We start from the raw sequence: 15,997 nt of genomic DNA, 5'->3' as shown, positions 1-15,997 counted from the left end.
ATTTATAATATTTTAATTTTATTTTATGAAACTAACATTGTTTTTATTAATAACTAGACTAGACTAGATAGCCTTCGCAACAGTCTTATCTAAGATTGCATAAGATTTGGAAGTCAGAGGGCTACAAATGAAAGTTCAGGAAAGTAAAAGGACTTAAATGGTAATTAGAAACCCATACTGGTAATGAAATAATTGTACAGATACATCCAAAATAAATCACGTGAAATTACGTATTTGTATCTGCCACCTCTCTCTGTTTTTTTCTGAAAATATAAAACAATTGATCATTTCTTCACTACTGAAACTAGACACACTTGATCGATCAAAGAACAAAGCAAAAAACATGGCTACTGAGGTTGTTGTGTTGGATCACGCTTCAATTGATGTTGCAAACAACAAAAGTTGCTGCAAAAATGGACCTGGTTATGCTACTCCACTTGATGCCATGAATGGTCCTAAAGAAACACTCATTTATGTCACTTGCGTCTACACAGGTATATATATTGGATTTTCGATCTACTTAATTTGATTATTAAGTTGATTTTGGATTATTTTGTGTTGATGACAGTTGTATTTGAAAGTACTATTAGAGCTAGTTGTGTTTGTTTCCGGTTAGATGAATTCGTATATGCATGTGTGATATGAAATTATGTGTGTGTTTGATTGTAGCGATTGAATAATTCTTTCTTATTTTGAGATGAATTTGTTATGTTATGATGTTTAATTATGAAATTATGATTATGATATGATTAGATGAATTTGATGTTATTAAGTAATATTTGGGATCTTTACCCTAGATGTAATTTGAACAAAGGGATTTTTTAAAAAAGTTGTAGTATTTGAGTATTTTTCTTTATTTTAAAGTGATATATTGACAGGTTGGTAATTTTATATTTAAGCATTGATCAGGGTATTTACCATTTAGACATGACATTAAATCAAAATTAAGCTATTAATTAGTATGGCTATTAGCTAGCTTTTATAATAATTTGACATAACTATTTGGAGTAATATTATTAATAATTGAAAACATCATTATCAAGAGAACTTTTATTAAAGATAAATCATAAATAACTATAAATATAAATACTAGAAAATAAAATAAAATAGAAAAGGAAGATAACTCATTAGAGCCTTTATTTGGGTTGGTTTTTAGAGTATGGGAAAGAAAAGGATAATGACTAACCTTCCATGTTGCTATCCACCCTGCCCCAACCCGAATATTTTTTATTTATAAAATAAAATTTGTAAATCAAAGAAGGATCATTTTAATATTCATTTTTCAGAACCCTTGAGATCTAGACCATGTGAGTAGTCAAATTAGTAAATTATTTTAATTATGTGAATGTCATATTCAGATATTTGTATGCTGCAAGAATTAAATTTAAATTAAATGTTCATTATAATTATAATTATAATTAATAATTAATAATATATTATATTTTATTTTAAATGCATATTAAAAAATAGTTATGAGTTAATAGTGATCCAAGCAATCCTCACCCATTGAATAAACAATGTAAGCCGTCCGGTTAACTCGGAGGCGATTTTTTCCGATCTAAATTTTCAAATCAATCATTCAACTTTAATTCCGGTATTCGTTTTCTTCTGGTCGTTGTTAAGGCTTCAGGATGCCAAAAAAGAAAAAACAACAGGTTTCAACGTCTAGGGTTTTACGTAATCGCAAATTGGGAGTGGATGAGAATGAAGAGAATGTAGAAAGTGAAATTGGCGATTCATCTCCTGAGATTGAATCACGGAATGAAGATGCGATTCATACTGTCAACCATAATACGGTTTTAATTGAAGAATATGTTAGGAGTAATTTTAACATACAAGGACAAGAGGATGACGGAAAGAAAAGTGATAATAACTGCGACAATATAAGTAGTCATACGGTGGTGGAGGAAAGCAGGGATGGTAGTGAACAGTCGGAGTACGAAGCTGAGTTCCCAAGTCTATTAGAAGATAAAAACAGGGACAAACCTCCTGTAATGATTGAACAACAGAAGCCTATGGAGAAGAGTGCTAGCCCTCCTGCAAAATCCTATTTACATGCCACTGGTGCCACTAAGGTTAATAAGAAGGTAAACTTTCGTTACATTGAATCTGAAAGGCAAGATGATGTGGATGTGGTTATACCCATAGAATCTGTTCGTGAAGCATCTGATAGATATAGACACACTTTGTATGGCTATTTTTTGGGACAAAGGTTACCATTTCCGGTGGTCAGGTACTATGTCATGAACACCTGGAAGAGATTTGGTATTGAAAAGGTGATGATGAATGCAAAGGGCTTTTATTTCTTTAAATTTGAGTCCGAACAAGGTATGATAGATGTTATGGAAGGGGGTCCATGGATGATACGTAATGTCCCGATTATTCTTAATTCTTGGTCACCGGAAGTATCATTGTCTAAAGAGGACCTTACAAGAGTCCCTGTTTGGGTAAAATTGTACGATATACCCTTAGCTGCGTTTACTGAGGTGGGGCTAAGCGTGATTGCTTCAAAGATAGGTAAGCCAATGATGCTTGACTCGTACACATCTACCATGTGTGTAGAGTCATGGGGAAGACCGAATTATGCAAGAGCTATGATTGAGGTGGGATCCGAAAGTGATTTAAAAGAGACCTTGAAGGTGGGCACACCTAGTCTAGCGACAAATAATAAGACGATTGATGAGATTAAAATTGAATATGAGTGGAAGCCGCCGAGATGCGCGTGTTGTAAAGTGTTTGGCCATCGGGATGCTCAATGTCCGAAAGTGATACCCGTGGATGCGAATACTGTAGTGACTACTAATGATGGATTTAAACAAGTTATAAATAAGAATGTAGCAAAGAAGGGGGTTGCTGGCATTTTTTTAAATAATGTGAAGCCAAAGTTTGTTTACAGGCCGAAGCCGAAACCCGTTGTGGACACAAATAAACCGACAAGTGGTGTAGGAATGGGGAATATGGAAAATCCATTTGATGTTCTGATCAATTGCAATGAAGAGGGAAATGGTATTAAGCCACAAACAGACAAAGATGAGCAGCCTATCGAGGTGGAGCCGGGTAATGATGAAATGGCCAAGTTTATGGAATCGAAAAAATATTCTGAGGGGGCAAGCACTCCCGGTTTAGACGGTTTAAATGGTTAACATCGCTTCATGGAATATAAGGGGGTTGAACCGCCTCCCTAAACAAAGTGAGGTTCAAGATGTAGTTTCAAGTAACAAGCTTAGTATTTGCGCCATTCTGGAGTCACACGTAGCTATTGATAAATTAAGTAGAATATGTAGTTCGGTTTTTCCACGGTGGAGCTGGTCATCAAATAATAGCGTATGTGTTCGTGGTACACGTATTATTATTGGTTGGGACGTGGATGTAGTTCAATTAATGATTCTTGCTGTGTCTGATCAAGCTATTCACTGTCAAGTAAAGTCGATAGCTGATGATCAAAGCTTCTTTATTTCATTTATTTATGCTGCTAACCAATATGTGAAGCGTAGACCCTTATGGAGGGAATTGGAAATGCATAATCGTTTTATTAATGGAAATCCTTGGGTTATGATGGGTGATTTCAATGCTTCTTTGAGTTTGGAAGACTCGTCGGTGGGTAGTTCAAAAGTTACAATAGCAATGAGAGAATTCCAAGAATGTGTTGATAATGTGCAGATGGTAGATATTAACCACACGGGGTTTCGTTACACTTGGAACCAAAGACCTAATGCAGAGGTGGGATTGTTGAAGAAAATAGATCGAGTTATGGCTAATGAAGAGTTTATATCTACTTTCGGGGATGCATATGTGTTGTTTCAAGCTTACCGTATCTCGGACCACTGCCCGGCCATTTTGAAATTTGCGCAGAATGGGGAGAACAAACCAAAGCCTTTCAAGTTTAGTAACTATATTACTGAGCATGAAAAGTTTAAAGATATGGTTGCAGAAGGGTGGAAGGTAGAAATCAAAGGCCACATGATGTTTAGGGTGGCAAAACGCCTTAGACTCCTGAAGAAACAAATGAGAAAGATAATGTGGAGTAAGGGGAATCTACATGAAAATGTGATTAATCTTAGGCGTGAGCTTGAGGAGGTGCAGGTTATGCTAGACAAAAATCCAGACTGCAAGGATACTCGAAATCAGGAAAGTGTAACTCTTAAGAAATACAATGAAGCGTTGTATGAGGAGGAGTGTTTTCTAAAGCAAAAATCGAAAGTAGAATGGCTTCGTGTTGGAGATAGCAATTCGAGATATTTTCATAATGTGGTTAAGGGGCGTAATCATCATAGCAAAATCCATGCGATTGAAAATCAAGAAGGGACTTTAGTTGAAGGGCATGCTGTATGTGATATCTTAGTGCAACACTATAAAAATTTTCTGGGAACAAGTGCAAATTGTATTCCCATTGCTGACCCATCGTCGTTGTTTACAAAAAGAATCGGAAATCAAAATGCTGCTCGGATGGTTGTTCCTGTATCCACGGATGAGATAAAACATGCTTTATTCGATATAAATGAGCTAAAAGCTCCAGGTCCGGACGGTTATTCTTCGGCTTTTTTCAAAAAAGCGTGGGATATCATAGGGAATGACGTTGTTAAAGCTGTGAAAGATTTCTTTAAAAATGGCAGACTCTTGAAAGAGATAAACCATACCATTATTAGCTTAATTCCAAAGGTACAAACCCCTACGAAGGTAACCGAATATCGTCCGATATCTTGTTGTAACGTTATATACAAATGTATCAGTAAAGTCATATCTAATAGAATTAAAACGAGCTTGGAGGAAATCATTAGTGATAATCAGTCCGCATTTGTGCCCGGGAGAAGGATATCAGACAATATACTTCTTACTCAGGAAATTATGAAGAATTATCACCTTAACCGTGGTGTTCCGAGATGTGCATTTAAAGTTGATATTCAAAAGGCATATGACACAGTAGATTGGGAATTTTTGAAGGCGTGTCTGGTTGGTTTCGGTTACCCCATGAAGATGGTTCAATGGATTATGCGATGTGTTTCAACCGCATCATATTCTATCAGCATAAACGGGCATCTAAATGGCTACTTTCCGGGTAAACGAGGTCTCCGCCAAGGAGACCCGTTATCCCCTTATCTTTTTACGATGGTTATGGAGGTTTTATCTTTGATGATGATTAGAAAGGCTACAAATGGGGATGAGTTTCGATACCACCCTAAATGTGAGAAAATTAAAATTATTAACCTCTGTTTTGCAGATGATCTATTTCTTTTTGCGGCTGCTGACAAGCATTCAGTTGAGGTAATTCGAGATGCCATCGATGAGTTTAAGGCTTGTTCAGGATTAACTCCAAGTCTCTCTAAGAGTACCGCATTTTTTGCAAATGTATCTCAAACTCTAAAGGGGGAAATCCTGAATATTTTGCCTTTTGATGAGGGTCAGCTTCCTGTACGATATTTGGGAGTCCCGCTTGTTTCATCCCGTTTGATGTACCGTGATTGTAAAATTTTGGTGGAGAGAGTTAAGAGAAAAATTGAAGATTGGAAGAATAAATTTCTTTCCTTTGCTGGGAGAGTGCAACTCATCCTTTCAGTCCTAACGACTATGCAGGTATACTGGGCTTCCGTTTTCATGCTTCCGGACGCAATCATCAAAGATATTGAGAAATTATTACGCGGTTTTCTTTGGTGTCAAGGCGACATGAAAAGGGGGAAGGCCAAGGTGAAATGGGATGATTTATGCTTGCCAAAGGAGGAAGGGGGTCTTGGAATTAAAAGATTAAAATATTGGAATATCGCTCTCATTACAACTCATATATGGAGTATTATTACCCATAAAGAATCCTTGTGGGTTAAATGGGTTCACGCATATCACCTTGAAAATTACTCTTTTTGGGATGCTCCAATTAAACCGGACGCAAGTTGGAGTTGGAGACGGATTTTAAATTGTCGAGAGATTATTCATACTCATATGGTTTATAGTATTGGAGATGGCGAAACAGCTCTTGCTTGGTTTGATAAATGGAATAATGTTGGTCCTTTAATTAAATTTATATCTTGGAGAGACATTAACGCAGCTGGATTTTCTCGTTATGCTCGTGTGACAGATTTAATCGAGGGGAACAGATGGCTTTGGCCGAACCATTGGCTGACAAAGTACCCTTTGCTTGGTTCAATCCAGCTTCCTGCACTTACAAATGCAAGGGATAAAATAAAGTGGCAAGGTAAGGAAGGTGACTTTCAACATTTCTGTGTTAGTCTTGCTTATGAGACAATTAGGCCTTCTGGTTCAATTGTGCCTTGGTTTGAGGTCATATGGCATTCCAATTGTATTCCCAGGCACACATTCATTCTTTGGCTCCTCATGAAACAAAAGCTTAAAACTCAAGATAAGTTGAAGGATTGGGAAGTTAGACAAGGTCAGGTTCTAAGATGTTCGTTGTGTATGGAATGTCAAGACTCCCATGATCACCTTTTTTTTGAATGTCGTTATTCGAGATGTGTTTGGGATTTTGTGACTCAGTGTGCCCAGGGGCTTAATAGCTATATATGGTCAATAGTTACAAATGATATTGTTGGGCTTTCAGCAAAGAAAAGTGCGAATACTCTGGTGGCCAAGCTTATTTTTGCAGCTACGGTTTACTTTATTTGGCAAGAAAGGAACTCTAGGTTATTCAAACCAAAAAGAAGATCATCGAAGGAGTTGTTTGGAGTCATTTACTCGGCGGTCCGGCTGAAACTTCTCTCGGTTCGTTTCAAAGACTCCAGCCAGATTAAGTTGTTCAAGATAGCATGGAAGTTAGAGTGATGTCTCAGCTATGTTTTTTATGTTTTGTATGTTTTTTGGCTGTGTTGTCCAGCCTCTTGATAGGCTTGGTTGTGCTTGGCTTTAGGGCTCTCCTAAAGTAGTTGTGCTTCATTGTTTTTGTAACATAATCTTTTATTATTCTTTAATAAAAGTTCATCGGGGTAACCCTTTACCCAAAAAAAAATAAACAATGTATACCCTGAAAATATTTTTACTCTGCACTCTAGTGTAAACAAAATGATCGATGTAAAATATATGTTGTTAAAGTGCAATTCCTCGAAAACATTAAGCTAGTGGTTGTGTGTAAATTAAGAACAATCATATATTAATTTGTTATTTTGTTATTGAAATGATATAGGAACAGGAAAAGAGAAGCCCGATTTCTTGGGAATGGTAGATGTGGACCCTACATCGAAAACCTACTCACAGGTTGTTCATAGACTGCCTATGCCCAACGTAGGTGATGAGTTGCATCATTCTGGTTGGAATGCATGCAGTTCTTGCTATGGTGATTCAGCGACTTCACGTCGTTACCTTGTTCTACCCGCTCTTGTGTACGTACCTCTAACCCTTAACACGAAAACAGTTGACTTTTCAGAGTCAAGAGACTAATTTTAATCTGATGCATCACTTTGAATGCGCACAGCCAAACACTCTTAACTCTTTGAAGTGTTCATTTTAAACCTGATTATATGATATATGATTTTTTTGGAGCGGCTGATTTTTTTTTTTAAAACCAAACAGCTCTCTAGCGAGGAGCTAAAAGCGCATTATAACGGACATAAAAGCCAATCATTCCAATTAGAGACTACCATTGTCCCTATATCTAAGCCACACAAAAGAAAAAAACTTAAAGGAATCAACGAGAAAAAAAAGAATAAATAAATAAATAACAAACAATTCGTAAACCGCAAAATCATCCATAGAGTCGCAACCACGATAGACACCAACTTTTTCTTCACGATGATTGAATGATTACCACCTTCGATCCAACTTAGAATCTCCTGCCATGATGAGACAACAGGAATCAGCAAGTTAATCCAAGAAGAAATAGCTTTCCAAATATCGAACGCCACCGAACACAACAATAACAACAACAACAAAACCCAATAACATATAAGTGGTGTATGGGGGAGGTGAGATGTAGACAATCTTTCCCCTATTCGAGAATAAAGACAAGTCATTTCTCCACACAAAGTGAAAACAATCTCATCTCAAAAGTAGAGAAAATTATCCCTCTCTCTTTTCGACGGATATAGAGATTGCTTCAGCGTGGACCTCCGGCCAATAAGTAGAATTTTTTTTTAAAAAATAAAATAAAATTGAGACGCCATGAAAATGGTAAAATCAAATTTCCATGGGTTTTAAATCCTGCCTGAAATTTACTTTAGGCTTTAAGAGTCAGTCAAGTCGCCAATAAATCGACGCTTGCTGTCGACTCAATAATTAGAGCCGTTTAACGCCACCAAACACGTAAAAAATAAATGATGTGTGCTTTCAACTCCAAGATTGCAGGTAACACAGTTAATTGACTCGATCTCCAAGCCTCTTCTTGTAAGATTAAGTCTATGAGGGAGCCTGTCAATAATAAACCGCCAAAAAAAAAATGTTAACTTTCCCGGGTAAAATTTCTTCCAAACTGTTGCATTAGGCAAAGAAGGTAGCAGTAAGCGATCAAGATGGGTTCTTGCTGATCGAACCGTATATACACCATCACCCGACAACGTCCATTTCCAATAATCCTCCTGGACACCTAGCATAACTCCCGATAATTTCCCACAAAGAGTCTAATTGCGCCTGGTTCCGACTTCCAATATTAGTACGCGACCAATTCCAGCACCACTCACCATTTACAAACTTGTTAGCGACTACACATTCCCGATCACCATCCAAATTAAAGAGACGGTTGAACCTTACATGAAGAAGGGAATCACCACTCCAAAGGTCAGGCCAAAACTTTATCAATCTGCCATTTCCTAACTTCTTAAAAGCATCAGAAGGTAGTAAATGTTTGATGGCAATCACATGAGATACTTTCACAATATTATTCCATACACCGGTTACAGAAATGTCATCAAAAACGGTACCATGGATCGCCTTCACAACATTTAACCACAAAGAATCTTGAGATGAAAGATACCTCCACTTCCATTTTAAAATTAAAGCCATGTTAAACGCCTTTAAACTACCGATATTGAGACCGCCGTTATCATAAGAAGCCAAAGCATTCTCCCATTTTACCCAACTCGTCTTTTTAGAATTTGCACCACTACCCCAAAAGAAATTAGCGTGAATAGATTCCAACACCTTCAAATTTTTTTCCGGGCATTTGAACAAGGAGAAATAATATAAACCGAGCGAACCCATAATGGATTTAATCAAAGTTAAATGAGCACCAAACGATAACAATGACACTTTCCAAGTCGCGAGCCTCTTTTGAAACTTTACAATCAAATCACTCCAATGTGCGGTATGATTCATATTTGCACCTATCGTTAAACCGAGATACTTAGTAGGAAAAGTTCCTAACTTTACACCCCGATTCAAAAGCAAATGAATCCACTTCACTTTGCGAAACGCCTACACCAAATATTGGGATTTACCCACATTAATACGCAATCCCAAAGACAAATAAAACACGTTTAAAAGTCGCATAACATTGTGCAAATGATCTCGGCTCCATTCCAGTATAAGAATAACATCGTCTGCGTACATAAGATGCGAAAGCAACGTATTGGAGTTACCCATTGAAACACCTCTAATAACATTAAAGCGTTGAGCATTTTGCAACATATTATGTAATCCCTCCATAACAATGATGAAAAGAAAAGGGCTAAGCGGATCCCCCTGTCTTAGCCCTCTTTAAATCAAAAATTCACAGGTCGGACTTCCATTAATTAACACGGATGTTCGATCTGAGGATAAGCAACCCTTTATCCACTTTCGCCATTTATCTCTAAACCCAAAGCATTTAAGACAATGGTCCAAATAACGCCAGTCGACTGAATTATAAGCTTTCTCAAAATTGAGTTTTAAAAGCATCCTCCTTTTCTTATTCTTTTTCATCCACGAAATGGTCTCACTTAAAATAATAGGCCCATCCAAAATCTGTCTTCCTTTGATGAATGCAGATTGCTCCAGACTTATCAGCTTGTCAATAACTTGAGCGAGGCGATTAGTGAGAATTTTAGGAATTATCTTATAAAATGAACCCACTAACGAGATTGGACTATAATCTGGAATAACGGTTTGGCTAGACACCTTTGGGATAAGCGGAAAAAATGAAGAATTCGCACCCGTGGGGAACCTGGCAGTCGCGAAAATTTTCTGTACATCATGCAAAATATGAGATTTAAAATGTACCCAATACCGTTTGATGAAACAAAATGTAAAACCATCCGGGCCTGGAGCTTTATTACTCCCACAATCCCAAATAGCTTGCTTGACTTCAACTTCTGAAATAACATCTTCCAGGAACTCCACATCAAACTGATCAAGAGTATTATGAAAGGATATGTCCGAAAAAGAAGCTCCATTCTCAACTTTTTTGAACTTTTCTTTGAAATATTCCATGAACTGATTTTTAATTGTCACCAGATCATCACAAACTGATTTTTAATTGTCACCAGATCATCACACCATGCACCATTAACGTATATACCTTGAATCGAATTAGAGTTACGTTTGTGTTTAAGAGTCGCATGAAAGAATTTTGAATTATCATCTCCATTCTTCATCCACTTTATGCATGACTTTTGGAATAAGTCCGCCTCATCTAGACACTTAAATAGTCAGCTTCATTTGTAAAGTTAAGGTGTTCGGCAATCTCCTGCTGCGAAGCCAAACCTTGATCAATTCTTGCATCAATCTCTAATAATCTCATCATGATCTGTTGTTGACGATTGAAATCAACATTTCTAGAATTAGATGACCAATCTTTCAACCGAATTTTAATCGTCTTTAACTTGGACATAAAGGAGACTTCCTGGCCCAAGACCTATCAAATTCGGTGACACTTAAGAACCGATCTAGTTTGCTCTTCTTTGACCCTGACTTAGTGTGCCACGTGAACCGGTAACCCCCAAGTTGAACATCAACCAAACCATATGATTCCAATTAGTTTGTGTCAAAATAAGCAGTAAGAAAACAGATTATCGATGTAAATATAAAGTTACCTAATTATCTCAACCATTAGGTGGTGGATTGTTTGTTTATTTAATTCTGATCTTTTAAGTGGTAATACTCATTTTACAGGTCGGGTCGGATATATGCTATTGACACACTAAAGGATCCACGGGCTCCGACCTTCTATAAGGCGGTTGAGCCTAATGACATCACAAGCAAAACCGGGCTGGCGTATCCACACACTGCTCATTGTCTTGCTTCTGGTGAAATAATGGTTTCTTGCCTCGGAGACAAAGAAGGAAAGGCCGAGGGAAATGGGTTTCTACTTCTTGACTCAGATTTTAATGTGAAAGGAAGGTAAATTACGTTCTGATCCTATTTAACTCTGAATATATAGATATAGGACTAGCTGTGGAAAATGGGTGGGTCAGACAGGTTTTTGTAACGGGTCAAAACGAGTAATGTTTTGGTATTGTTCTGTTAGTCCGAATCAGTATTCGTCCAAAACTTTACTATTTTATACATATGTAGAACGTCAAATGTGTTAGAAGTATTGTATTGTTTCAGTAATAATAACAATGTGATTTATAAATAATTATTTAGGAAGTATTGTACACTAGAAGTATATTGTTGGCGATATCTAGACCATTTGAATCATTCCTTTAGCCCGTTTTTCTTTTACCAATTTGACCCATTAGACCAAATCAACCTATTCATTTGACGCGGCCTTGGTAAAACTCTCAATACGAAAAAAGTTTTGACACCTAGAAATAGTTTCCATTGAGACTTGAACTTCGGACCTCCACAAATGTGTGAGCTACAAGGTTGGAGAACTCGGTCAGAAATTTTTGGGGAGTTCTCGGCAATTGGGGGAACTCGGCAGAACTCGGATATTGACTTACGTTGACTTTTTAATTTTTGAATATAAATATGTTCTAATATTTATTCTAATTCTAAATTCTAATAGACTTTGACCTATTTCCCAAGTTTTTTACCGAGTTTTCGAGTTTTTGACTGAGTTGCCGAATTTTTGACCATTTTTCAAGTTTTTGATCGAGTTAACGAGTTTTCCGAGTAGACCGAGAACTCCTCGAGTTGGCCGAGAAACTCGGTTGTTGACCAAGTTACTCAGTCGTTGACCGAGTTGGGCACCGAGAACTCCCCGAGAACTCGGCCGAGTTGGCGGAGTTTTACAACACTGGTGAGCTATGATACCTGCCTCCCCGTTCATACACGATGACTCCGAGTCCGGGCTGCCTGCAAAGTGGGGTAGTCACCCTGGGACTAGTTGGCTCGGTAAGTGAGTCGTATACCTAGGTATAATAAAAAAGGACACCATGCCTCAAGTACACCACTCAGCCATGATGCTAAATGGAGATAAATACATTTTACTTTGATACATAATTATTTTATTATACATTATACATCATAAATTCGTAATTAAAGTGCAAGATATAATTATATTGTAGGTGGGAGAAGCCTGGACATAGTCCATTGTTTGGGTATGACTATTGGTACCAACCGCGACACAAGACCATGATTAGCACATCATGGGGAGCCCCTGCTGCTTTTACACAAGGTTTCAACCTTCAGCATGTTTCAGACGGTTTATATGGACGTCATTTGCATGTCTATAATTGGCCCGAAGGTGAATTGAAACAAACAATTGATTTGGGCTCAAATGGACTCCTGCCATTAGAGGTGAGTGCTAGAAAATTTCAATTTTCTAATATTTATATACATATACATAAATAATACATATAGGGAGTGTTTGTATGTGAGTAAGAATCACAACGATCATATTCACTGCCTGGGTACATCGATACTAATAATGACTGTTATCAATTATCTACAGTAGAATTTGAAAATTTTGAACAGTTTGGTCGGATTTGATGTAGAATGACCCAAGGCATACATTTTAAAATAATACTCCCTCCGTCCCTAATTTATTGTCCAGTATTCCATTTGGGATGTCCCAAATTAATTGTCCACTTCCATAAATAAAAAAGAATAAGAGGATTAAGTTCTATTATGCCCTTAATGTATGTGGATAAGATTAAAAGAGAAAGAAGAAGTAAGGGTAAAACTGGACAGTAAACAGAAGTACAGTACTTTTATGACATTTCCTTAAACTGTGTGTTCTTTGTCTGGGATAATTAAATTGGGACGGAGGGAGTACATTTTTTATCGTTAGAACCTTCTTGCATATAAAGCATAAACACTTGCCCCTCACTTACAGTTGGCTGCACCAAAACATAGGTGCCTAAATTTCCTCAATGATCAAAGTGCTAATTTTGAATACAACAGATATATATTTTTTTGTATAATTATTTTTATTAGTAGGTAAATGGTTCAAATTTAGTACCTATGCTAGGTAGACTCTTAGAGCCTAAATTAAATTTCAGGCAGGATTTAAAACCCATGAAAATTTAATTTTACCATTTTCATTGCGTCTCAATTTTATTTTTAATTTAATTTTTTTAAAATTTTTTCCTACTTATTGGCCGGAGGTCCACTCGGAAGCAATCTCTCTATCCGTCGAATAGAGATCCGTCGAATAGAGAGAGGGATGACTTTCTCTACGTTTGAGAGTGTTTCCACTTTGGGTGGAGAAATGACTTGTCTTTATTCTTGGATAGGGGAAGGATTGTCTACATCTCACCTCCCCCATACACCACTTATGTGGTATTGGGTTTTGTTGTTGTTGTTGTGCTAGGTAGACTACAGCGAAAAAAACTTTCTTTTTAACGATATTTATATCTATATTTATAGTTATTTACAACTTACGAAGATTCATTCCGAGTATATGCAATAATTATATTCATGATTCCATGTTGTTTTACAGATAAGGTTTTTGCACGACCCGACTAAAGATACAGGATTTGTTGGTTGTGCGTTAAGTAGCAACATGGTGCGCTTTTTTAAGACCTCAGATGGATCATGGAGCCATGAGGTTCATATTTATTCTTTTTCATTTACTCTATTCATATAAACGTAACGTTCATCTTGATAGAAAAAATTATAAAAAAAATGTATAACTTTGGATGCACAGGTGGCAATGGAAGTGAAACCAGTGAAGGTCCAAAACTGGATTCTACCAGAAATGCCCGGCCTTATTACAGATTTCCTAATTTCACTTGATGATCGGTTTCTTTACTTTGTGAACTGGTTACATGGAGATATTAGACAGTATAATATAGAGGACCCAAAAAGTCCTGTTCTGGTTGGTCAAGTATGGGTCGGTGGGATTTTTCAAAAAGGAAGCCCGGTAATTGCTGAGAATGATGATGGTTCAACATACCAGGTTGAGGTTCCAGAAGTCAAGGTACGGTTTGTTATTTTTTTTTTGCTAAAAGAAACATATGCTTATACCCAGAAATTGAGACCCACAGCTTGAAAAATGGGTCCATTGGGTTAGTTATTTAACCAAGTGGGTCCAAAAAAATATAAAAAATGGGTCCAAATTAAGGTCCAAATAAGTCCATATGAAGCCTAAAAAATATATATAAGGTCCAACGGGTCCTTAACATGTCTTAACGGGTTTTTATTAGAGTTTAAGAAGCTTAGAGAAAGGGTACCGACCCGACCCGACCTGACCAAACCCAACTCATTTAGATCTGACCCGTTTTACCCATAATAAAATCTGGCCCATTCTGCCCACGACCCGTTTTGACTCGAAATCATTCGGGTCTCGATCCAACCCGACTCAACCCATTATTACCCGACCTATTTGACCCATAAAAAAATTATCCTCATGACCGGTTTTGACCCAAACCGTTCGGGTCTTGACCCGACCCGTTTGCCAGGTATGCATATGCTATAGCCTTCATGGGTCACATATATACACTCTACTTGTTGGAGAGTAGTTTAAGTTTATCACTTTATGTTGAAAGACCTTTTATTCCATTTCGCTAATTACTCAATATTAGATAAGAGTGTAGGGGCTTTAAATACACATGCATCCAAACACCTAGATAGTCGCATTTTATACAACTCGTATAATTTCCATTGAAAGAAAACTTGTACGGTATTTAAACTCTGTACGATTGTTTAATTTAGGGACATCGATTGCTAGGAGGACCACAAATGATTCAACTGAGTTTAGACGGGAAGCGTCTTTACGTAACGAACTCGTTATTCAGCAAATGGGACAAACAGTTCTATCCAGAAGTTGTGGAGAAAGGATCTCACATGTTACAAATTGATGTCAACACTGAAAAAGGTGGACTTGCTATTAACCCAAATTTCTATGTTGACTTTGGAGCTGAACCTGATGGCCCTTGTTTGGCTCATGAAATGAGATATCCAGGTGGTGATTGCACCTCTGATATTTGGATATAAAACATAAATCCGGTTACCTGAACAAAGAATAATGTTTTTAGTGTTACTTGAATTATATAAGATGTAAGATACAATTATAGACCTGTGGATTATGTACTCGTATTTGAAATAAAGTTTTTCTTTTGGTTTTGTGAGTGATGATGATTATTATGCAGTTAAAATTATGGACTATATATATGTCAGATGATTTTAATATCTCAACTTAAAACTATGGTTGAAGGTATTAGTACCCGACAACTTTAGACTTTTAAGATCATGTTTATTGATAGAACAACGTTATGATATGACTTTTAAAGTATTAAAAATGTCACAAGAGTTTAAGTATCTCAACTTAAAACCATGGCTGAAGGTAAGGATTAAAAATGTCATGAGTTTGAACATCTCAACTTAAAACCATGGCTAACGGTATTAGTACCTACATCTTTAAACTTGTAAGGAGATCACATTTTTTATTGATAAAACAAAGTTATAATGCATCTTTCTTTGTCTACTGAATCTGCTCGAGAAATCGTGAAGTTATTATACATGACTTTTTGTTTTTATAATCCATCTTCTTTGTTTTTAATGTCTAACGAAATCTTGAACCCCAAAATGGTGCTACCTTGAAACAGTTCCATAGTAAATCAAGAATTGGAGTTGAAAATACCTGGTGTTAACCTTAACAGTATGGATGGATTGACTCTTATTTAGCATATAAACGAAACAAAGTGCCACTCATTACAGATCCCACTGCACCCTCATGGAATGCACACTTCAAAATTTC

The 15,997-nt window shown here is 36.8% G+C and overlaps 1 protein-coding gene across 1 annotated transcript; it reads left to right on the top strand.

The window, feature by feature from the left end:
- Positions 1-247: 247 nt before the first annotated feature.
- On the top strand, positions 248-15,363 carry LOC139868852 (selenium-binding protein 1-like). Its single transcript, XM_071857195.1, has 7 exons — positions 248-494; positions 7,127-7,322; positions 11,023-11,250; positions 12,363-12,594; positions 13,739-13,846; positions 13,946-14,218; positions 14,953-15,363. The coding sequence occupies exons 1-7, from the start codon at positions 344-346 to the stop codon at positions 15,232-15,234; spliced, it is 1,470 nt and encodes a 489-aa protein (XP_071713296.1). The 5' UTR covers positions 248-343; the 3' UTR covers positions 15,235-15,363.
- The last annotated feature ends 634 nt before the right edge of the window (positions 15,364-15,997 follow it).

Source organism: Rutidosis leptorrhynchoides, chromosome 1, assembly GCF_046630445.1.
Source record: "Rutidosis leptorrhynchoides isolate AG116_Rl617_1_P2 chromosome 1, CSIRO_AGI_Rlap_v1, whole genome shotgun sequence".
Taxonomy (NCBI): domain Eukaryota; kingdom Viridiplantae; phylum Streptophyta; class Magnoliopsida; order Asterales; family Asteraceae; genus Rutidosis; species Rutidosis leptorrhynchoides.
The sequence above is the reverse complement of the archived record's forward strand: the minus strand, read 5'-3'. Positions and strand labels throughout refer to the sequence as shown.

Coding starts and splice junctions, on each gene's coding strand:
- LOC139868852 (XM_071857195.1), top strand. CDS start 344: ATGGCTACTGAGGTTGTTGTGTTGGATCACGCTTCAATTGATGTTGCA. Junction 12,595..13,738: donor ATGGACTCCTGCCATTAGAG/GTGAGTGCTAGA, acceptor GTTGTTTTACAG/ATAAGGTTTTTGCACGACCC. Junction 13,847..13,945: donor ATGGATCATGGAGCCATGAG/GTTCATATTTAT, acceptor TTGGATGCACAG/GTGGCAATGGAAGTGAAACC.